Consider the following 24,841-nt stretch of genomic DNA (forward strand, 5'->3'; position numbering starts at 1 on the left):
TACCAACAGTTGAATGTAACATTTCTTAATACCGAGAATGGGATTATAAAAGAAACAAAACAACCAAATAGAAAAGAAACAATGATGTATCAGCTACCCAGAATCATATCACAGAACTGCCCAGACACGTCTAGGCCCACTACATTGCACACTTAAGTGCAGCCTTCTGACAGACACCACTGGATGGCAGTGCATCCTATGAATTGCAAACAAATCGGAATTAATAACCACTGTAATTCTCCTGAGTAATTATTCTCATTTGTATCAGAGCAAGTGATTGTTGAATACATCACATGAGGAACTACACTTAGGGGAGGGCAGCCTGCGTTCAATGTGGTTATAGCTCCGCTTCAGAAGGGAAACTTTAACCCTTTTAGACCCATTACGAGGTTGACTTCAATGTGAAAGGCGCACTTTATTTTATCTCATTTTATAGTAACAGTAGGCGTTTGAACAGTTTCACTGTTTGAAAATTTCACGTTGTTTTTACTGTTTCGTTGTACCCATATGTTGCTTTCATTCAGTCGTCTAGTGACCAAACTACGGTAATAACGCTAAAATAAAAAATCTTACGGGACATCGTTGCATCCTCTTGTTAGACTATCCTACGTACACTCTTGTTTTTCTGTATGAAATGCTCGCACAAACGAAATCCAATTAAAAACTTCTCTTACTCATAGATTACGCACACATTCCAGTCAGTGTAAAAAAAGAACAGTAGAATGATTGAAGGAGTGCAGCAATTGGCTGGAAAAACTTTGAGGCTATCTGATTGGCTTCCGCAAACTAACCTTGCAGATAATCGTTCTGACTAAACTTCAGGAAGAATTCAAGAGCGTCTCAGATGGGACAAGAATCCTTATACTGTAGGACTGTGCCAGGTCCAAAATCTACGTTTTTACAGCAGTCATCAGCAGACAGCAGACCAGTATTCTATTTTTTCTCAGTTCATTGGTGAGTGTTGGATTCTTCTGGATGATCTCTCCTGGATTTTTAAAAATGTTATTTGTGTAGGCTACACATTGCAAAATTGCAATAATCAATGATAGCCAACGCACATCGCTGGACCTTGTCCGAGAGAAAAAGCCAGCCCTGGGAGTACACTTTCATGAGCCCAGCCACAACTCCGTGCGCCGAGGAATCAACAAGTGATTTATAACTCTGCTACTGAAATAATCTAAACTCGTTATAAACAAAGAAAACGTTAAAAAAAATGGCAAGATACTTCAGTTTAATGAACAAGGAATCAAAGTAAAATTAATTTGTGTATTAATTTTAATAGGGTCTTCAAACGTAGTTTCCTGGGATTTCTGGAGTCAGAAAGTCAGTTCATTCTGTCCATTTGCAACAAAAGGATAAAAAAAGGATACTGCGGTTTCGCGAATGCATATCTAGATTAAAGTGCACAACGCGATGCTTCCAGTGTTCTTATTGGCCCTGGTATATCTTGCTTGTCAAATAAGAGTTGGGATAGGATGCCAGTTGCCTTCCGAATGGAGACCGCTCAGCGAGGGATGCCGAGCGGAGCTGGCGGAGATCATCGTGTACGCCAAGGTGCTGGCCATCCACCAAGAGACGTACAGCAGTAGCCTGTACAACTACCTGCCCTACCAGTACGAGGGCGCGGATGACGGACTTTTCTACTCGGCGGAAGTAGAACTGCAGTGCGACCAGGCGTGGGGCAGCATGCTTGAGGTGCCCGCCGGCTCGCGCCTCAACCTCACGGGGCTGGGGTACTTCTCGTGCCATTCGCACACGGTGTTGCAGAATTACTCCTACATCTTCTTCCTCAGGTCAGTGCGCGGCAGGCAGACACTCGCTTTTTGAACTTGCTTAAATAGAGCTGTTGACGGATATTTAATTACTATAAATAGGTCACTGGAAAAGCACTTGGACGGAAATTATTTTATTTATTTTTTATTTTATTTAATGCCTATGTCCTCGGACCCTCAGCCTTAGAGCCAGAGACCAGCACAGAGTTATTTCATAGAAAAATGTATGTAGCCAATTGCAAAATTATGAATGTAAAATGAATGAAGTTAAGCTTGCCCATTGAAGCAAGCCAGTGTCCGTCAGGTAATATTATTTCGCCTGAGTTTTATGCCTCTGTTATCTGGCCCACTGACTGGAGGTCAATATGAGCATTATTCAAGTTTATTAAATCTCATAACCCCCCTAAGCCTTGCTATGGAGTACATTATTTGATTCTCTGTTGGACGAGATGAGGAAAGGTCAGTCCGGTGCTGATGGATAGTTTAGACAATACCTCTTCGCATAACTGCGGCTCACAGGCTGTTCCTCCAGGAGTCATAGCGGGAGGAGGCAGCCAATCGCCTGTGTTCAAGGTGATGAGTCACAGGAGAGAGCGAGAGAGAGCTGCAGGATGGTCCTGCAGGACTGCAGATTATACTGTGCAGTCGCAGGAGGGCGTCTTAGTGTATCTGTTCACTGATGCTTTCTGCAGACCAGGGAGGAGAATTTATGATCCCCTTGTGCTGGAGACCAGATTTTAAGATCCGCCGTGTATTTCCAATACACCCCTTTCATAATATATTTAATCAGAGAGTAAATGAAGCATGTGACTTTGTCATTAAAAACACACGCATGTACATATAAATTCTCTCACAGTACATTGCTTACTCTTACCTAGTGAATTTGAGTACATCTACCTGAAGTATTGTTAACATGCAGCATTTTTTATAAGGTAGCAACTTGGCTTGATTGCTGGCGCACAAAAGTTCCCCACACATTAATAATTAATTGCGATGAAAACAATCACATTCAAAAGCCAGTGGTGCCCCCCCCACCCACCCACCACCCCCCACCCCCCCAAAAAAAAAAAAATGCAGGAGCTAACAACTGGTGCAGAGCCAGTATTTAGTTGTAATCACATGCAAATGCATTAGGGCTGCTTAGGCACATCCGTGATTGATTACATGGTGAGGTTTTGCTACCGTTGCCCAAGCTTGATGCAGCCTATCTTTCCACTCCTGCTGGGTTAAAAAGGTCAAAATGATTGATGCATTCACATTGTTTGGAGCCTCAGTTCAAGGTCCTTTCAAGCTGGTAAAACTGCAGGTCAGGACTGTGCGTTGAATCCCCCCTCCAGACACCATTATTAATCATCCCGTTTCCTTGATTTCTCCTTCAGTTTGTATGGCACACTGGCCCAGAGAAACATAAGCGCGTTTCCTCATTCACAGTGATTCCCTCTCTCCAAAATTTCCTCTTGTCACCCCTTCCCCCCAGCAAGATTGGCCCTCTTGCCGGTAACACATAAACTGTTATTAAAAGCAGGCTGTGTGTAGAATTCTGTACTTTTCACCTTGTAGTTTTAGATCAAATGCAAGTGTATTACTGCAGTGTCTGTGTGAATACTATTGCATTTCTACAGCAATCACTCCAGTAATGATCCATATTTATGCCAAGTAGGCCACAACAAACAAGGTTTAATATTGCATTAACCTCTGCCAATAATATCGGTTGTGACATAACGGTAATGGTATTGCGCTCTGTCACCAGGATGGATGAAAATTACAACATCCTTCCACACGGAGTCAACTTCCAGGACGCCATCTTCCCAGACACACAGGAGAACCGCAGAACCTTCTCCAGCCTGTTCCAGTTCTCCAACTGCTCCCACGGCCAGGCCCTCCAAAGCTTCAGCCCCGACTGGGAAGCCCAGGAGGACAGTCGGGTAAGACCTCCACCCACCCTGCCCCACCAACGTCGCGCGGGGGGCAAGAATTCAAGAAAATGGCAGGCATTGTAAGGCCCCACTACAGTGGTGAGAGTCAATATTTGTACTCACATCCATGCTTGTTAGACACATTTCACTACGCATAGCAGCACAAACACAAACACACACACACACGAACACACAAGTGCACACAAACACACACACACACATACATGCACCCACACAAGCATACACACGCACATGCATGCACACAGGCACACACACACACACACACACACAAACATTCACGATAGCTTAGATGTACTCAGATGCATCCATCGACATTTTTCATGTCATTAATACAGTGTCGTTTGTTTATGCGAAGGGCTCCCCGAAAGCTGCTCTTAACTCAAACACCTCTCAGCTTTCGTGCAGCTGGACCTATTCATCTCAACAGCCTCATAAACATAAATGTTTTTACTGCTGACATTGTGGATTTGTAACAATAGAGCACTTAGCTCAGCAGAGCTGCGCTCGTCACGCCAGCGAAGCCAGGCCGGGAATACATTTAATTCCCTGCTTTACCGCCTCTGTTTCCCAGAGAGGTGGCAGGTGCCAGCCTGCTGGTGTGTGTTCCAGAAGCCTCTCTAGATAATGGTACAGAAACTCAGAGGAAACAATGTCCAGTAATAACCACTCAGACAGGGCCCTGGTTCAAAGAGAGGGAACTACTGTTTTTAATACCTCCTGTTCTCAACCCAGGATACAGTACTTCCTGTTCCCTTCATAGACTTCTGATGTTCCTGGATTCTACTCAGGATAGCTTGTTTCCTGTAACCTGCTCTGCACAGATGTATAGTTCCTGTGTTCCACACGGGATTGTTTGTTCCAATAGTCTAGTCTCCATAGACATGTCATTTCTGTGTTCGGCACAGGATGGTTTGTTTCCTGTAATCTAGTCTACATAGACCTGAATAGTTCCTGTGTGCTACACAGGTCACTGATCTGTTTTACTGTGCTCTGTGTAAGTTTGTATATTTCCTGTGCACTACACAGATATATGTGTCTACACATGTAATGTTGACAAGTGTTTAAAACTGCTTTAAAAGCCATACAGGTGGTTTTGATTTTCTGCTGTCTTCTGCTTTTAATGTTGTGGGTGAGCGGTGTGTGCATTGGGGTATGGTGCTTTGAGCTGGGGCAGGGAAAGACTGCGTTGTGTGTTGATGTTTCCAGAGAGGTGAGGTGTATGGGGGGTTGTGGGTTTGGGTGTGTGTACAGTACTCTCTAGTGCCTGAGATGTGGGGGTGTGTATTTGGTGGAAGTCCTTACCCCCCATGTCTCTCCGCATGTCTCACAGAAGTTCTCTTTCACTACTCACTGAACCGAAAACCTCAAGCTTAAGCCGACACAAGCATCCTGGGCTTCCTTCCTTCTTTTCACAAATCACAGAAAAGGCAATACAGAGAACACACACACATATAAATGCAAGCACACAATCTCACACACACACACACACACACACAGACACACACACACAAGCACATGCAGACACACACACACACACACACACACACTCACACATACAAGCACATGCAGACACACACACGTATACACACTGCAATCATTGCAACAGATGGGGATACACAGACAACTACTAATCTCTCCAAGGCTCTCAAATCAACAGGGCATGTATGACCCAGAGTCCCTCTCATTTGGAGCAGAAAAGATTACAGGCCTTCTCCCCCATTTCTCATCGCAACAGTACTCCCTGGTCCCGAAGCCGCCATTTTCTAACCCCCCCCCCCATTCTCCATCTTCCCCGTCCCCTATTTTCCCCTGTTTCGCCATGGAAACCCTTCAAAGATGGTCAGAGCGACCCCTGCCGCCTCTCCCAAAACACACACGCGGAGAAAGAGAGGAACTGACACACTATCGTCTTATCAAAGGAAGGGCTTTGGGAAAAGAACAATAAATCAGACGCTGCAAACGAAAGCGCTGGGCTCCGCTCCGGAATGAATAGAATGTGCCGGAGAAATATACACATCTCCCGTCCAGCTGCTCGGTGCCGGGCGGTGTCCCAGCCTGTCTGTCAGCGGGCCGGCCGTGCGCTTACGTAATTAAGGGCACACGCCGGCGGGACATCAAAAGACCAAAAATCGAATATTTAATCTCTCCACCGAAACCCCAAAAACCGTTTCACGGATTACGCAGTGCGGATGTGGCTGACTCTGATAAGTGCTTAATCAGTTTCGCAACTCTTGTCAGTTTTGAAGATAAAACCACTTTTTTCTCTCTTTTTTTTTTTTTGCTTGAATATCGGCTTCTCACAAACAGACGGAGGGGAATATCAATTCCAATAAACGTACTGCTTTGCGCATTGGCTAGCTCCGCATGAGCCTTAGCTTTTGAGTTGTGCGTCTGCTTAACTTTTTTTTTTTTTAGGGGGCTGAGGTTATAGTGTGAAGTGGGACTGGAACAGTAGACCAAAGATAGGAAACTGATAGGATGTCAGGAGAAAACATCAAATCTGCTTTTCAAAATGGACACTTCCTGTTGGTTTTCCCATCTGTGGCCCTTGTGATCTTTTAAAAAAGATTCACATACATTTTTTTGACTAAGAAAATCTGGATTTACATCCAATGTTGATCTCTGCAGACCCATTCTTGAATACCTGAACGGTAGTATGAAGTATTAAGGGATTTAGAGAGCTTAGTAATGGTGGTACCTGCTATGGTTTACACCCCCACCACTAGCACTCTGTAGATTAAGCCATCGGTGTTTTCGCTGGACATCGACTAACACCGAGCCCTAGAAACAGCAGATTGTTTACTTCAAATTAGATCAGGATTTGTGGAACTCAGGGTTGAAGATCTCCTGCTTGGGAGGCCTCAGCTTTCTCAAAGGGGGATGGGGGGGGGGGGGGGGGGGGGGGGGGGGGGGGCAGGGTGAGGTGGGGTGAGGTGGGGTGGGTGACCTAACATGACTGGACGTGAGCGGAATTCCTCTGATCCCCATGTCCCTGTGATCTCGGCCGTGCCTTCTGTGAGCTGATGGCTCCTCAGGTCTCTCCGAACCGTCTGCAACGGAGACAAATCCCCTGGCCCCCCCTGGCCCCCCCCCTGGCCTCCCCTCCGGCCCCCACAAGCCTCCCCTCTGGCCCCCCCGCGAGCAGGTCGACAGTTGTAATTAGGCAAAAGGTCAAAGGCCGAGGAAGCGTCAGGAGGGGAGTTTCCATGTTATCACCAAAAAAAAAAAGGTTTTGGGCATTTCGGGCAGCAGCAGATCTGGGAAAATGTGTTTCTTGAACAAGATTTTTGATTTAGTGGGGCCTTTAGACACATTCCATAGGGGCCAGCAGGTGCAAGTTTACAAAATGAAGCAATGTATTTTTAAAGCAGGCAGCAGAATATAACCACACCCTACTATACATAAACCTCCACACACTGAATAGATTTTGATTCAGTACTGATTGCTCCAGATGAATTATTTGACCTTCTCCACCAAATCTACCCTACAGCACATTCAAATTCATACATATCAGGACCTTCGCAGTGAAACTTCAAAAACACACAATTCAGAGAAAGTGTGCAAAGCGATGAATGGAAGGAGAGACTGAGATTGGGGGAACAAGGAGAAAGGTGTAGACGGTGGCATGTGAAGCACTTAATATAGATCCTTCGCTACCGTGCGCTGGCACAGATGGAGGTGATTACGATGCCATGACAACGCCATGCTCGGCCGGGAAGCGGGTGGAGGATGAGGCCTGTTGCATTCTGGGTTTTTCCTGTGGGAAAGCAGAATTTACACGGCCTCAGACTGCACACCCAGGGCACCCGGCAATGGGACCGTTTCTTTAGTCAGGCGAGCGCGACTGTCCCGGAGCTGTCCCCCCCCCCCCCCCCCCCCCGCCACGGCAACACGCACCTTCACGACATCATCAATCTGACGCGCGTTCGCTGGAATTCGCATTTCTCCAAAAAAACGCCTCCGGTTTAACCCCCCGTTTTCCCCCCCGCCCGTCAGGGAGTTCCGGAATGCAGAGTGAATCCGCAGATTCCCTTTGAATCCCGTTTGACGCCGAGACTCGACCGCAGAGGCACGGCATTCCGTCCTTTGTTGCCTGGAATGCGAACGGAACCATTTTGAAATTGTTTTTTTTTCAGCGAGCAGTTTAATCTGAAGAGTGAATCTCTGGCAGGAGAGAACACTTTCTCTCAGTCGGAGGTTGAGTCCGTAATGGCTCCTGAGGTGTTCAGAATGCAGATCTATAACAGGCGTCTTCTCATTCCTTTCTCAGTGTTTGTTTCCGGCGCTTCTCCTGTGTGTGATGAACAGCCTTTGATCTTTAAAAAAATAAATGGATAAGAGGAGTTTCATCTAATTTGTCATACCCATTTAATAAACTGCTACCATTTTGCAGCTGGAGAAAGGAGAATGAAATGTGAATGACACTCTGTAGTAATAATAACTTAATATTCATGGCAAAGATTATATTATTTTATGAAGCCCGTTTTATTGGATGGGAGTGGGTGTCGCAGGAGCTGAGCTTTTGCATTTGCGAATTTCCACTTTTGTTTCGGGGTACATTTTCGGTTGCACCGTTTTTGTTCTCGTCGAAATTTTGCTGCCAACATCGTCTGTTAATTGCTGTGTTTGAAAACATTCACTTTATATTAGACATTCAAAACCTGGCAGGAAGTCTCTGCCTTAGTTCTGTCAGCGTGCGATAAGAGCGATGCTGTTGCCTCGGGCTGCCCAGGGGCACTCTGGGTGATTTCCCACAGTTCTCAGCACCAACCAAATGCCAGCTCTCACCAAGGATAGACAAATCTCTCTGTGTCTGTGCTATTTCCTGACTTTTCGTTTACATAGATAACGACTTGGCCATGATGGTGAAACACCATCTTGAATGTTCCACTCCTCTTTCAGATAAGTGCTACTGTAAACTAATGCCAGAGTTGCTTCGTCTTATTATAGTGAAAGCATTCCTGCGTAGACATTCAGCAAGTCTGAGTATTATTATTTTTTTTCTTTTGATGAATGCTGAAAGTGAGAGGAAACCAATTAGATACATACAGGATATACATTCACAACAAAGGACCAGATCAGGTCAGGGTCTCAACACAGGAAATAAAGGTGATCACATGACCTTGAAGATTTACATCAATTATTAAAGAAACAAGAATAGTCAACCCTCTTTCCACTTGGATACAAATTAGATTCCTACAGATTCTTATATTCTTATTCTCTCTCCCTTCCCTCTCTCTCTCTGTCCCTCTCTCTCTCTCTCTCTCTATCCTCATCTCTGCTATTCCCACTCGCACACAGCATGCATCCTAAGAAGACGGAAGTCTGTCTACAGGTCTGGATGAAATTCGGGTAGAAAACGCTGTGCTCGTTACTCCTACCCCACACCCTTAACATCCCAGGCCCGCTGTTATCCACCAGTGGGTGCTTACAAAACAGTTTTGACATCTGGAAGGAAACAGACGAGCTTAACATCTGCAGTACAACAGAAGTCGCACCAAAAATGATTTACCAGAAGAGGCTAGCTTGTCCCCAGAGCTCCCTGTTAGAGAATGAAAGATTGAATGTGATCATTTGTACCTTTCTCGTTTTTTCAAAAAGTAGAGAGTTTATTTTCTTGCATTTTGCATTGTTGGCTTTGTCGCGATTCCCCAGCGAGTCATCAGTGCATATTATTTTCATGCCAAAAGCTCGGGCACAAGACAAATGTTGAGCCCTCAGTCAGCTACAAAAAGGTGACATTATTCACTTGATAACTTGATTTGCTTGGTAATTTAACAGGCCCCAATAGCACAAAGAAATGATCACCATATTGCGGTTGATTTGCGTTCCATTTTTTACGTGCACATTTTACTAATGGCTCCTTAACTGGAGATTGAGACAATGGGCCTCATTCACGAAACACGCGTACGATCAGATTGGATCGTAAACTGCGCATAAGAACGTTTTTAGAAACATTTTGGCATTCCTTTTTTTTTTTTTGTCTTATTTGTATGTGTTCCTGGCTGTTTCCTTTTGAACAGGATTGCGCATACAATTTACAAACAGTCAGGAGCATTTATAAGAACAAAAGCGAGAATAATTTAAGAAAGGTTTTGTGAATGAGGCCCGTTAACCCTTGTGCATTTCAGAGGAGTATTACGAAGCTGACGAAGCCCTCAATACCTGAGCATACCTGCTGGGTGGCAAGTGATCATAAATTATGGAAATTCAAATAGCAGCTAAAGAAACAGAGAGAACAAGCCAGTTCCAGATTAATACATGCTCTTTTAATTAAGCGTTTCATTCCCCCACTGAGGAATGCGGATGCAGGAAGGCATCTGAGGTTAATTGTGATTAATGAAACAGATGCTCAGATGTTCGCAATAATTCAGGCAATCTCGGGGACGACCCCAGAGACAGGACCCCATGGTGTAAGATGCCGGTGGCAGTAGCCTGTGGAAGAAGGGCTGTGATTACCTGGCACAGGCTGATCTGGCACCAAACGTTCTCGAAAGCCTGCCGCAGTGTCGTGACAGCCTAGTGACATTAACATAACATAGCGTAACATAACATAACATAACATAACATAGCATAACATAGCGTAACATAACATAACATAACATAACATAACGTAGCGTAGCGTAACATAACATAATAAACATAATATAACGTAACATAACATAACATGACGAGAACATGCCATTTAGCTAAAAAATGTTCGCTATTTTCCTACCACTAAAAGTGTACCTAGTGCTCAGTTTACTTACAGACTCGATAGTGTCTAGCACCGCATCAAGCCCGGTCTTGAGAAACCACCAGAGCTGGAGCGTTACTGGAACGTTGCAGTAAGGTTGCGATAATGTTGCACTACCAGCTCAGGGGGGGTCTGTAATCCCCAGCCTTGTGTGGTCTTCCCCACGTCTCACCGCCCACGGTGCCCAGCGAGGGCGTGTCGCAGTGGCGCGTAATTAACGACGGGACTGAAGAAAACCCTCATTGTGTTCCTCTCCCTTTTCAAACGTCGTGAGTCGACGGCTCGGAAAAGCATGTGATGTGGGTGTGATTTTCTTTTTTTTTGTTGTTTTTTTTTTGGGGTGCATGGATTGACCTTACACCATAACTCCCCCCCCCCCCCCCCCCTCAACCGGGCCTTTTTTGGCGAGAGAGAGAGAGAGCTGACCTGTATCGTTTTCAAAATATAGGTCAAAGTTAAATCAATACCGTGACCTTCCCGGATGACAACAGATTACAAAGCCAACCCCTTGATCCCAGCCCCGAGCAGGCCCCGGGCCTGTGCGACAGACGCAGGAAGCTGTTATCTTTTAACAGGGCAGGGATTTGCGGTTCACGGAGGGGGACCGCTGCTTTGATTCCAGCCCCCACCCCCCCACCCCCACCCAGTGGGAGTTAGCCCCTGTGAAGAGGCATGCGAAGCGGTAGCCAGAATTTCACATATCACTCAGTCGGCTCTTCCTTCTGTTTACAACGGCGGGGATGAAGTGGTCTGGATGCATGCGTCTGGCTCTGGAAGCTTATTAAAGCACATTCCTCCTGACATTTGTGTGTTTTTTTTATCACAAGTATTTACAGGAAGAATTTATAGATTGGGGTTCTGCGTGTCTGCCGTGGATTCTGCTGATGAATATGATATTCTGAACTCCTTTCTGTGACATCATTTGGTCACAGATAATGTTGAGGCAAGATCACTGTTGTAATGGTGCAACAACCCCGTGAGTTAGCTAGCTAGGTCAGTATGGTAAATTGGCGGAGATTTCATTTGGATTCGGTCGGATTCCGTGCAGGAAGTGTTCACACATTTGTAGGTATCTTTAGCTAAACATCACTGCAGATCCTGACGCTTGCGGACACGTAGCTACCGGAGAAACACATGAGGCATCGAGTTACGAGACAGCGGTGCCTGTTTCGGTTCGCCGCTCTCCCTCCCCTGATGTGAGTCCGTGGAGAAGTTTCGCTAGTTTCTCAGCGGAAAGAGCGAACGATCGCCTCGGATGCCGGGCGCGCTCCGGTGCGCTCCCGATGCTGTCTACTGGCTCGCGGTCAAGCTCCCCATAGCGACGGAGCGTAATTACATTAGCCTGCCCTCTGCGTCTGTATTGTGGAGTTCGTTTATTTCTGCGCTCGCGGAGTTTCAACGCGAGACGTTCCAGTGACCCAGGAGTTGGCACAGCGGTTCGTCCTGCTCTTCTTTCTCGAAGGGCAGTCCTCCCTGGCGCCTGACAGAAATGTCCAAACATCTGCCCGTTTACTGCCAGGGGCTGGCCAGGTTCACGGACGTAATCTTTTTAAAAGTCTCGGTTTGATAAATCATCGCGGGGGGAATTGCCACAGAATTACAGGCTAGTGAGGTCAGTAAAAGTCAACAGTTTGATTTTATTGGTTACCGTGCAGCTGGGTACACACAGACCTGCTCCCCTCAACCCACAGAATTCCTTTATTAAAAAGCCAATGAATTCAGTGTAAATACTTAAACATAAGTATGCTGGCTTCTTTGTTGTCTTGGCTAGTTTTCTCAATAGAAATACCATTTCATTGCATTTTATCTCTTTTAAAAGGAAGTTCCCTTATCCCTCATAAATATATATATATATATATATATATTCTAATTCTCTCGTTCAAGGGACCACACAGACAGGCCCAATCCCCTTGTACAGCGTGCCCACAGGAGTCCAGTAATGTCCCAACAATCTGAGTGTGTGGAAACAGGTCATCTTCCATAGCTCCCTCGAGAGAGTAAGGAAGTCCAGCCCCAGGACTGACAGACAGGTAGCACGAGGTAGCACAGCTAATGTTGCCATGTTGCCTTTGGTTTACCGTATTTTTTTAAAATAATGGTGACTGCATTCGTTTCAAAAGCTCTTCACCTACTCCACCCTAGTCAGGGAAGAGGATGATATTTTGGGTAATGAGACATTGACGTTTTTCTTATGAAAAATGGTGAGACGGTTCATTTAGGTACTTGCAGGGGTAGTGAGGGGTGGGGTACTTAGAAATCTCAACAACATGTTAATTCATTTTTTGAACAGAGGTTCTGAGAATGAGCAACTTATTTTCTAAGCCACCGTGAATGCAGCAAACCAACAAACATAACAGCTGCATTCCTCGCGCAGATTCCACCTACCAAGTCCGCAGTATTTGACTAGCAAGGAATGGTAGGTCAGAATACATTTTCAATTAACTTGAGTGGTCTGTACGCATGAGTGCACTATCAACACAAATAGTCTGTCAGTGCAGATAAAGATTTCAAAATAAAGAGTCTGTCTGCTGCAGCAGTCAGGACAGTGAGCAGGCAAACTCAGAGGATATGTTCAGTCGCTAACTTTTACTGTAGCCGTGGTCCGTACATCTGTCTGTGTATGTCTGTTTTTCTGTAACTGTTCCCGTAGCACCATCTGTTGCTAGAGAAGTCCTCTGTGTTGTTTCAGATGTTTCCGTGGGTGTTGTGTTTGAACAGAAGATCTTGTCTGAGCTTGTCCTTTTTTCTGGCTTCTGGCTTGTTATGGTCAGACCAGTGGTCGAGGAGCCATCTCATCATGCCTGTGTTTGTGCGACACACGCACACACACTCACAGAAACACACACACACACAAACACACACTCAGTTCTAATGTGGAGGCGGTCCTCTCTGGCCCAGGTGTACACCCTTAAAGGTGACTTGATCACAGGTACAATGTGTGTAACATCCCGTGTAATGTCCAGCCATCTCCTGTATGGCGTCTTGCGGAAATTCACATTGTTCATTAGCAGTATCGAAGGACTCGAAGGATAGCATTTTGGAACCTGGCTAGAGTGGGTTTAGGCCGGCCAGTGTTCCGCAGGTTGCCAGGTTGGATATCTTCTCCCAGCTTGGGCCAGTTCTCATCAGTGGGAGACATTCCTGTTGTCCAATCCGTGGCAGCTCACACCTGGGGTATTGTGCAGCTTGTAGGGTACAAAATAATCCCTCAAATTAGTGCCCATATTTCATCTGCTGTGCCCCTGGCATGGGTGTGCTTGCACGTTCTGTCGTTCCAAATTTAAGTGGAAAATGGATGAAAAATAGTTTAAGAATGATTGTATCATTGATAGACTGGTTGCCAGATTTGTGACCGATCTAGAAGTCCTTTGTCTTAGATAATGATCCCAAGGGTCGCAGTCTGACTGTGATCCCATTTACCAGAATAGCCTGTCTTCTTCCTCCCAGGGGGTTTCTCTGTCTCCATCTCCAGCTGTGACAAGCAGACATTTTGTTTTCTTATCATCACTTTGTCACCAATGAGAAGTTAGCAATAGTACGAAGTTAGAAATCAGAGTACTGGTCATGGATGCAAAAATACTACAACACACTTAGCGCCTGATTTGCTAAGACCTTTAACATACGCAAAACCTTGTAGCACATGCAAAACTAATACCACAACTAATGACCATGAAAAACAAATGCCATGACTAATCATTGGTCATGTTATTGGTTTTTGTGTGTGCTACTGTAAAAGGATTTTATCCTAAGTTCGATGTTTACACGAGCTGGTGAAACTGTGGTCGGCCATACTGCAAGGATAACGTATTGGTTCAGACGCATCATTTTCTCCCAATATTATAAAAAAAACAAGTACATATACAACAGCTCTATAAATGGAAAGGCAAGAGCCACTTGTCTGGAAGGAGATTGCAGTGACAGCGTGTTTCCCGTCCTGTCAGATAAAAACCCTCCTGAAGCCGTCTGACGCGTAACACGGTCTGCCGGGCAGAGATCAGGTCGGAACCCGCAGAGAGGACTGGAGTCAGGATCATCACTCACCCAACGAAAGCATCCCGCTGTCTGGCCCGTTTTACCGCTAGCCTGTCAGACGGGGGTTCGGTAACAGACGTTTTCAACCCCGTCCCCGTCCTGCAGTGGCGTGACCACATCGCATGAAAAGGGGATTTGAGTCTGCAGACAAGGTCTAATCAAGATGGTCTGAATTATCCTCTGAAGATTAATCTTAAGTAGGGATATTACAGGACAGTAGGAAGCACCTGGATGTATCCAGCTGGATGGGATCTCTCTCTCTCTCTCTCTCTGTCTCCCTCCCTCTCCCTCTCTCTCTCTGTCTCTCTCTCTCCCTCTCTCTCTCTTTCTCTCTCTCTCCCTTCCTCTTGTACACTGATGACATAACTGTGTTGGTGAGAGACAGAGAGGAGTGCAGGCATTGGAGGACATCCTCAGGGCCTATGAGGTTGCCTCCACAGTGAGGGGAAAACTGGGGGAGAGTGAGTCATGGGCATGCGGGTCATGGAGGGAGGGGTCCTTGCCTTGCCTTGACTTGGCTGCCGGTTGGCTTGCAGTGGTGCCAGGCAGGGGTTAAGGTACTGGGAGTGTTATTACTTTTACGGTCCAAAATTAGGAGGGGGTCGCAGATAAGCTGCAGAACACAGTCTTGGAGCATGGACCATCCAGGGGCGACATGGCTCAGGAGGTAAGAGCGATTGTCTGGCAGTCGGAGGGTTGCCGGTTCAAACCCCGGCCTGGGCGTGTCGAAGTGTCCTTGAGCAAGACACCTAACCCCCAACTGCTCTGGGGAATGAGAGGCATCAATTGTAAAGAGCTTTGGGTAAAAGCGCTATATAAATGCAGTCCATTTACCATCCATTTACCATTTACCATGGGTGTGGAAGGAGCCTATTCTCCGCATACCCTGTGCCACTGAGGTCAGTCACCCTACAGCGGCGGTTTGTGGCGTAAGCCTGCGTCAACCAGCGGGGCGCGGTTTGGCCACAGCCCCAGAGACTAGCGGGGTGCACTGGGGTCCCCTCCATTGGGGGGGGGGGAGTCCCGCAGAGGTTGCTGGAGAGAGGAGTGATAAATCAGGCCCCTGAAGGGGAGCCCCCCCCCCCCCCCCACAGTTCCAAACAGTTACCATGACAGCAGCAGTAGAGGGGGGTGGCACAAGGGGGAGGGGGAATCTTTTATCTTTCACTTCTACAGGTTTGGGGAGTTTCAGGAGGTGAAGGGGAAGGACTTGTATGCACTTGTGTGTGTTAAGGTCAGGCACATTAAGGCTTTACTGGATAAAAAGAAGCACCACTGGCAGGATGAGCGAAGTCAACCTCGGTCCTAGGGGACCCCTGTGTATGCTAGTTTTCATTCCAACCACAACTGCAATGTTTTTGCGTGCGTTTAGGATGAGTGTAGTTGGGAATTATTGTTTATTTGTTTCCTGTTTTTTGGGGGGGGGTATGATGGGAAGGGGTGGGAGATTTGGATTTGCAAATATGATGTTGGTGTAGGTTTTAAGCTAATTATGGAAAGTTTTTTGTGTTTCAATAAATCGCTCTCTTTCTCTCTCGCTTTCTCTCTCCGTTTTCCCTCCCCTCTCTCTCTCTCAATTGCTCTCTCTTTCTATTCATCATTGTCATGTATTTCCGTCATTTGTTAGCAGCAGTCAACAGCTGATCACACCCTTTGATCGCATTCTGATTCATTTGGAGTCTGTGAGTCAGCTGTGCAGGAAGAATGGCACATTATTTAGGGTTGACTCATTAACAGGTGCATGTGGGGGGGGGGGTGTTGGGGCAGGGGACGGGGGAGGTTGGTGACTGGCAGAGAACTGGTCAGAGAGGGAGTTTGGCTACTGTGGGAAGTATTTCGCAGAGAGTCAGAGAGCAGGCTTTGAACTAAAGGCTATTTTAGACTGATTGGTTTGCTCAGGCAGATGCAGGGCACATAGCAGTTTAGACACACACACTCTCAGTGAGGGAGGTAATGGATAGGTTGTTTTTACAGGTGTGCCATTATTTTGCAGAGCCTGTTTTGTCGTACGGCAGTTATGAAATGGTCTGCCCAAAGTCTGAGTCATATTCCTCGCCTGTACTACATGCATCAAGCATTATGTAGCAAAGGATGGCTGTTTGGTTTCATTTGGTTATGTGAAATTGGGTTAGATACCAACTGTATGTTGGTACAGCTGCTCTCTGAATGGTCGACGCTGTGATGCTTCAGAGGCAAAAAGAAAAATATATCTTAGCACGGCAGATTTGCAACAGTTTACCATTATTAAAGTGTAGTGACCTATTCACAGTAAAATCTAATTCAAATATTCAAACTCTCAAGTCAACCCTTTAGAGTAAAGAGTCAAACCCCTTTTGACTCACAGCAGATAACTGAAAAAGCCATATATTACACGATTGCATTAGGGAATGTGCGTGCGCATGGATTATGTATATTTGTGAATATGAAATCGGTACAGAAAACACACAAAATGTGTTCTCCACAGTGGAGCATGTGGCTCCTGCAGCTGAACTTGAGGGTGAACCGTGGGTCATTTTATAGCATCACAATCAGCCTTCCCAAAGCAGCATCACCCGGCGATCTCACCCCAGGTTGACTGTGCCCCCCTTACGTCAGTCCCCCCCCCCCCCCCCCGCCTTCCCAGCGCCCGGCGTGACCCCCGTGGGGTGACCCCCGCGTTAGACGGGTCGCCACTGCCACTGACGTGGAAAATCACGTCCCCTCCGCTGGACGAGATGAAAGCCCAGAGTCCGCACTCCGGCGGGCCCCAAAAGAGGAAAAAAAGGCGGCCCCTCTTGCGAACCCTCCGCTCGGAGGGGCAGTGACCCGGCGCAGGGACCCCCTATGTGGGGGGGGGGGGGGGGCGTGGGGCAGCGGGGGGGGGGGGGGGGGAGAACAGGAGCAGGCTTTGTGCGGGCCGCCCTCTTCACGGGCCGCGGCTATTGTGAGGAGAGGGTTGTTAACGGCGACGGATTTCTCGCTCACCGCATGGGACTGGAGTCCCCTGCTAATCGAGCTACGCTAATTCCCACACATGCCCCCCCCCACCTCCCCCCCTCCCCATCCGTTAGCCAGAGTCTGTGACTGGGGACACGGCTTTGGGGTTCGGGACGTCCCACCAGAGCAGGCCCCACTGGCTTTCCCTCGTTAAAAAGCAACAAACAAACAGGGGACCCAATCATGTATCCATCAACCCCAGCTTTGGCCAGACCCTCAGAAATGTGCAGGGCGCCCCCCCCCCACCCCCAAAATAAGCACCCGGCAGAGATATTTCGTGGTAGCTGACAGTTACTGGCTCCACTGGGGAAAAGGACGTGGAGGACCGGGGTGGTGACCTGCGATTATCAGTCACTGAAACATGCAGAGTGGATGACCCATTAGCCGCCAATCTGTTAAAAAAACAACATGGTAAAATATCCCTCTCTGCCCTTCCCCCGTTCTTTATTCCATCGCTTTTGTCCCCTCGTTCCCTTTTCACACTGTCTCAAGCTCACGCACCCTTCCGTCCCTCTCATGCCGATCAAACCCAGTCAAAATGGGCCTGTTTGACGAGTATATTGCTACAGCAGTGTAACAACATATATGCCTCAGTGGCACCACGTGAACATCACAGGAAAAGGAAATAGTCGGCACTCCGCATATTAAATCAATGGTTTATTATTCACAACATTACCATTTGTTGTTCTGTCATTATGTCGTAACAGCGACTGTAATCAAGGACTGCAAATGAAATGCTAACGATAATGTAATGGAAAACCCCTTTGAATCTTCATCACATCAAATAAATACGGTAATGCAACATCGCGTCTGAGCGTAGATTGTAAATCGAGTGACTGCGTTTCTGCGATTGTCATTATTTTATTTCATAAGCAGAGCCCCCAGAGAACCCTGGGACTGGTTTCTAGCGTGAGTTTCAGTTCTCCGCCACCAAGGTGTCAATGTAGCTTCTGTTTGAAGCCATGTGTCGAACAATCATTCAATTAATTTTTGCAATCATCTCAGTTAATCTTTCAATTACCACTTAATCAGGCACATGGGAAGAAAAATTGGCCGATATTTGTAGGCACTTATCAGATGTCAAATTCAATACCGTGTATTAGGCAATGCTGCACTAGATGAAAATGTTCACCAATAGCACGTGGAAAATAGACAAATTGCTTTTCATTGAGGAAGCAGAACATATTTATGTAATGTGAGCAAAAATAGTAAAAAAAAATGTTTTTCTTTGAGGAGGTAGGAAATGTTTATGTAAAATAAGCAAAAATAGAAAAAAATTGTTTTTCTTTGAGGGGGTAGTAAACGTAGACGTGAAATGAACGATCTACTATGTGGCTTTTTTTTTTCGCAGTGGGAGCACATAACTAAAATCAGGGACATAAAATCAGGACGGCTCGGTCCTATAAATTTTCTAGTTACATCTATCATCATTGTCAGTTGGTTTGTTATGCCTTCTTTCATGTACTGACTTTGATGTGCTTGAACCGGCCCATAAGGAGACAGGCTTTTCGGGCGACACTGTGTGGTCCAGCCCATAGGGCAGCCAGCTCTCAGGCCCTTGTAAAGGTCCCCCCGTGTGGCTGAGGTTCTGATTCCCCCACTGCAACACTTCCTGTACCGTGATCCCATCCTTGTGTGTGACCCTCTCTGCTTTCCCCCGTTTGAATAATGTGAAGAAATACGAATGGTACAAGATTCACTTCTCTTTGCAATGACAAAATTCTGGCAAGAAGCATTGGCATTTTTATTTTCATTTTGTTTGCGACCTTTCTTTTTTTCCAATGATTCTTTTATGCCATTTTGTGGTTCTTTTACTCAGTGGTTCAAGGTTGTTTGCGTGTGTTTATTTTGTGCAAAGCTGCTTATGCAGTACCTCTGAGAGCTGTGTCTCCCCCCCCTTCCCCCAGCTCCTGTGCTCCTCGGTGCAGCTGGCCCTGTTTGAGGAAGAGGAGCGCGTGAGGAAGCTGCAGCAGCGCATGGCGCAGCTGGAGCAGCGGAACCGGCAGCTGAAGGAGCGCGTGCGCAAGGTGAAGCGCTCGCTGCGGCAGGCGCGCCGGGCCGGCCAGCGGGCCGAGCGGGACAACCAGGACCTGCGGGAGAAGCTCGCCACCGCCGCCGCCGCCGCCCCCGCTGGCCGCCAGGCGGGCCACCACCTCAACGCCGTTGAGCGGGAGACCCCGCCCCATCGCTACGCCAAGGGCAAGTGATCGGTGGGGGATGCTCAAAGCAACCCTCCCCTAAATGCCTCCCACCTTCCCCTCTCTCCCCTCTACGTCCCCACCCCAGTCCAGGAGGGTCACCACCTCAGACACCGTCGAGCGGGAGACCCCGCCCCACCGCTACGCCAAGGGGAAGTGATCGGCGGGGGGTGCTCAAAGCAACCCCCCCCCCCCCAAATGCCTCCCACCCACCCCATATCCCCCCGACGTCCCCACCCCAGTCCAAGTTTCCCAAGACTTTTTTTCAGAAGGCTGCTGGGCAGTCTCTGACCCCTCCCTCAACCCCCCCCCCCCCCAGGGTGAAAAATAAATCCACCCTCATTATTGTCCAAGCACATCAGGATTATGTCTCTATGTATGCCACACAGCTCATTTACTGCCTCTATCTGTGTCCTTGAACATAACTGTTCTGTCATACACTCGCCGTTGTTAAAGCTTTCTATCTTCCCGCCTTTAAAATTGGAAACGGCTGAACTCTCGAGCGCGTGCACTGAGGACCCCAGCCGTACGTCCAGAAAGACTGTTTTACATTTTCTAGTTAATTACATTAAACGGTAGATGTTATTCACATAATTGTCATGCTAATTGCTTAAAATGTCATTTGCTTTTTTTTTTTTTTTACTCACCAGCCTTTCTCTTTGAAAAATAAAAGTGGGGTATTTTATTGAGTGTGGCTCTTTTTTCCAATACCACAGAGATATGAGATCTGCCATTTTGTTTTCCGTGTCTCGTCTTTAATGCAAAGACATTTTAAAAATGAGCTCTGCCCTCCCTCAGCTCTTGCTACGCTTCACACAATAATACGTGCGAAAAACCCCTTTGCGTAGATACATGAAAAATATTTTATGACAAGATCACCAGCTGTCTTTGGAAAGAATGAAAATATGAGCTCTATGAGTGCATGTGAATGCTGCAGTTAGCTTAAATGACTATAATTACAAAATGGGTATGAAGATGAATGTGTGCAGGTGTAGCCTTCAAAAACTGAGAGAAATTGACCATTTTGTTGGTGCTTGTGTCATATACAGGTGTGATGCAATGGCTAGAAACACAGAACAAAAGTGAGATTTGACATTTAATACTTGAGTCAATATTTACAATCTCTCTCCAGTTTCTTAGTGCCAATTGTTACTTACATTTCCTACAATAACCGTTTTTTCTGCTATAACCTATGGACAAGTGATATAAACGATTTAATGGATGTAGGCCTAATCTGTGGACCATTTAAGCCGATTGCTTCCTGGTTTTGTTATAGGCTACGGCACAGCAAATAGGTATGAGAGCAGGAGGGGGAGCAGACCAATGAACAGGTGTGTGAAGTAGCAAAGTGTTCAAAGTGTATGACGGTTACCACCTTCCATTTGTATTTCGGCAGGGTGGGGGGTGTCCATACTCGGTTTGCACCTTCCACATATTTTAGCATTATCTCCAGCATTTTGTGGCCCACCCCCTATCACGTCTGAAGGCATGCGTAACGTGCAGTTCAGAATAAATGTATCAGTATGTCGAAATTGGAAAAGTCATATTCAACAACGACTCCTCGTCGTTTACGTAACACAATGATGACTGAAATATGCACTCATATTCACACACGATGTTCTGTGAACTTTAGACACAGGCTCGTCGGCACATAGGCTACGCTTATTTCGGACCGTCTGACTTCCTGGTCGCCCGGCTCATTACCGCGGACCGTTCGGCGATACTCTGGACCGTCTGGGACGAGAGCCGCTGAGGAGGCTGTTCACGGCGCCGTTCACTCGGAGGAATGTTTCGTTAAAATAAATGAAAAAGTGCCCGGTGTCCTCGACTATCCCTCGCGTTTAGCATTCAGCAGCAGTACAGCGGCTACTTCAGGCACCCAGCGTGATATCGGCACACGCAGAGGCTGTTGCCAAGACGCTCCTCTCTTAAAGTTATAGTTCGCTTTCTGGGGTACTGGGGTGTTATTTCAGCTTGAGCGCACGTTTTTGATTGGTTCAGACACTTTTTGTGTGCTGTGCTGGACGTGTTTTACACATTTATAGACGTTTATGATGGCTGGAACAGGAGCAGCATTTGGTGTCTGTAGTTTAAAGCAAATAAATAGCCTACGCGTCCAGTAACTCCGAAGTAACTCGTACAACAATGTTATGCCGTCACAGGTTGTAAATGTGTACATTACCTAACTACTCTTCAATAATAACGGTCCATCTTATTTTCAGTTTTAATTATTCTGCAGAAGTGCTCTGGATACAAACAATAAAGAGCTAAAAAAAAAAAAAAAAAAGCGCTAATCATCCGCAACAAAATGGGCGCTTCAGATCTATCGCAAACAAGTAGCCTAACAATAAATGTACATCTTGTTAAGGTAGCTGATTGCCTTAATTGCCTAGGCGTCTGTGGTAAACACATGAAAGAAAGCAATAAATATTCTATAGATGACCCGTCCCACCCACTTCTCCTTGCATTTGGAAAACTACCAACTAGAAACATATTAAATACTTATTTTATTAGCATATTAAATGCGCAATTTATTTATTTTTAGTGAATTATTCTTTTCACCTTGTACTTTACACAAAATTATTCCCGTCTGTGCTAGAATTGATCGTATCTCCCAATGGACAGGGAGGGCATCCCATCTAATTGAACAGGAGAGAAGATGCCCCCTGTTGGTCAACGTCTGCGATGTCCTATCTTGGCCATGGGTAAGCTTTACAGTATGAAAGCACATGATAGCATGGCGTATGCTCTGGCTGCAGTTAAATCAAATCCGTGGAAAATCCTGATAATTACTGACCCGATACGCTGAGCAGGGCGTCACTAGTCAGAGGGCTTCTGCAACTGTGACCTCTAATTGCACTCCCTTTTTTATTTTCGATTAGAGTTTAAGTCAAAGTGTTCGTTTAATTTGATGGAGGTCTAGGGGGAATTAAATGTGGATTTTTAAAAGCTGCTCTGCAATCTCCAATATATATATATATTTGCAACAGTGAGCTTTTGATCTCTGGTCTCTCGTTTCCTGTCATCGTAAAAAATAAAGTACGCCTCCTTCGGTGGCTGGCTCTGGCCCTTGTGTGTAAAACAATACGATGCTTTTAAAGTGAAGGGAAATTAAATCAAATTAAAAGTCCCCACGGCCGGGCTGACTCTGACACTTACTGTACACAGAGGAGAAACGATCCCTCAGCTGCTCATAAGAGTACGTACTGTCTAATAATCCTTTCTGTAAACCTTCCGCCAGTGATACTGCTGCCAGCAGTTAGTTTATTCAGCCTGAGTGGATAGGCCGCAGCAATAAAAAGCTATTCCTCAGAACCCCGCTCTTTTGTCATCGTATTTCTTGTTCGGTCATGTGATCATGGCCTTGTTCATCTCACCATAGAGACCCGGCTAACCGGAGCGGCTCACAAGATTGAATGTTAGCGGGGCAGAAACCAGTCATCATATCTTGTGTCTGACCTTGTAACTCCTGTCTTTATTAATCTTACTATATAAACACCACTGCATTGCCACAGTGGCCACAGTGCAAGCCATTTGTATGCAGGACTTGAAGGGATTGGATAGGATTTAAGCTTGAAAGCATAGAAACTTCACTTGTAGCTAAGTGTAATTCAACATCTAAAACAAAACTGTTGCTTACAGTATGTAGATCAACAAGGAGCCGCTCTCATTGTGGCCATCAATCCAATTGCTGTGTAACATTATATCAAAAAGAGTGAAAAACCAGTCTGTTAATTCTACAGCTGTGATGACTACAATCTCCCTGAGACCTGAACAGAGATACCGTCGACAAATTAAGCGAATCAAATTTTCTATTCTGTCTCTCCTGTGCAGACCGAGGTGATGATGTATTATTTCCACCCCCCCAAACCCAACCTGAGCTCCGAGCTCTAATCAGTCCCACGAGCACTGTGGACCTTGTATCTGATTGGTACTCTCTCCATCTCCATTGTGAAGGAAAAGAATCCCCACCTCACCCTGGTTACTGTTGCTATGTTATTGAGCCGTGGATCGCACCTGGCACGAGGAGCGGAGAAATGTGAGCGGTCCTGCGCGTCGAGCAAGGAAATTTCCCGGAGAATTCAAGACCGGAATCTGGGGGACTGGCCGTAAAAATCCACTGCCGGATTCTGTGTCTGCTGTCCCTGCCAGCGATCTGTGTGCAGAAAAGCAGCCCATTGGCATGTGACTGTGGAAGGTATGAGTTCATAATGAACATTACATCACATCAGTTATTTGCTGTGAGGCGATGCACAGAGTGGCTTGAATTGCATTTTTATATGTTAGGTAGCTTATTTACACAGCTGGATTTTAAATAATAGAATGAATTACAAGGTATACTGCATTAACACTGCTCCACACTGCTGCCCTAATCAAGTGCTCCACCCTGCTGCTCTGACCACTGCTCCACACTGCTGCTCTGACCACTGCTCCACCCTGCTGCTCTGACCACTGCTCCATACTGCTGCTCTGACCACTGCTCCACACTGCTGCTCTGACCACTGCTCCACCCTGCTGCTCTGACCACTGCTCCATACTGCTGCTCTGACCACTGCTCCACACTGCTGCTCTGACCACTGCTCCACACTGCTTCTCTGTGACCACCGCTCCACACTGCAGCGCCACGAACTACGAAAACTCGCTGACGATTCAAAATGCGCAATACATAACCAGAAGACTAATTTGTAATAAATGACTGGAAACAGCACAAGGCAGCACTGTTCCCAGTTCATGGCCCTAATGACAGGAACAGGAAATCACAAATCCGGCACAGATATATCTTCTGCTCGGAAGTATGTTTTACTGGGCTTCTCTAAACAGCGGCGAGGGACACTACAGGTATTGTGTGTTCCGTCCAATGACATCTCGGAGTACTCCAATTAAAACACTCATCATAAGCATGCAGTGTGGCCGGTGCCAACATACACATCTCTAGTTATTATTCTTCGCATGTGGCCATCCTGGAAAACAATACACGGCTTTCCTCACAGGGTCTGTTCCCCGAAATCACGAATCTCTTTTGCTGTAAGCAACACAAAGGACGCAACCTCCCTCGTATTGCCAAGGGTGAGTGGATATAATTAAAGTAGTATCTGTCCCATTAGCATAGCACGAATGTTAATCGTATTCACTTCGGTTTATCTTCATACCACTCTGAACAATGCCCCAGTCCTGTTCAATAGGGAAACT

At 46.4% G+C, this 24,841-nt stretch overlaps 1 protein-coding gene across 1 annotated transcript; it reads left to right on the forward strand.

The window, feature by feature from the left end:
- Positions 1-843: 843 nt before the first annotated feature.
- On the forward strand, positions 844-19,727 carry ccdc3a (coiled-coil domain containing 3a). The gene is made up of 3 exons (XM_035425165.1): positions 844-1,793; positions 3,523-3,697; positions 19,361-19,727. The coding sequence occupies exons 1-3, from the start codon at positions 1,414-1,416 to the stop codon at positions 19,658-19,660; spliced, it is 855 nt and encodes a 284-aa protein (XP_035281056.1). The 5' UTR covers positions 844-1,413; the 3' UTR covers positions 19,661-19,727.
- The last annotated feature ends 5,114 nt before the right edge of the window (positions 19,728-24,841 follow it).

This window comes from Anguilla anguilla, chromosome 7 (genome assembly GCF_013347855.1).
Source record: "Anguilla anguilla isolate fAngAng1 chromosome 7, fAngAng1.pri, whole genome shotgun sequence".
NCBI lineage: Eukaryota > Metazoa > Chordata > Actinopteri > Anguilliformes > Anguillidae > Anguilla > Anguilla anguilla.

What these genes read in the sequence shown, in the direction of transcription:
- ccdc3a (XM_035425165.1), top strand. Translation starts at nt 1,414, where the DNA reads ATGCTTCCAGTGTTCTTATTGGCCCTGGTATATCTTGCTTGTCAAATA. An exon ending in TCCTACATCTTCTTCCTCAG is followed by an intron (nt 1,794 to 3,522) that starts GTCAGTGCGCGG and finishes CTCTGTCACCAG; the next exon opens with GATGGATGAAAATTACAACA. An exon ending in AAGCCCAGGAGGACAGTCGG is followed by an intron (nt 3,698 to 19,360) that starts GTAAGACCTCCA and finishes CCCTTCCCCCAG; the next exon opens with CTCCTGTGCTCCTCGGTGCA.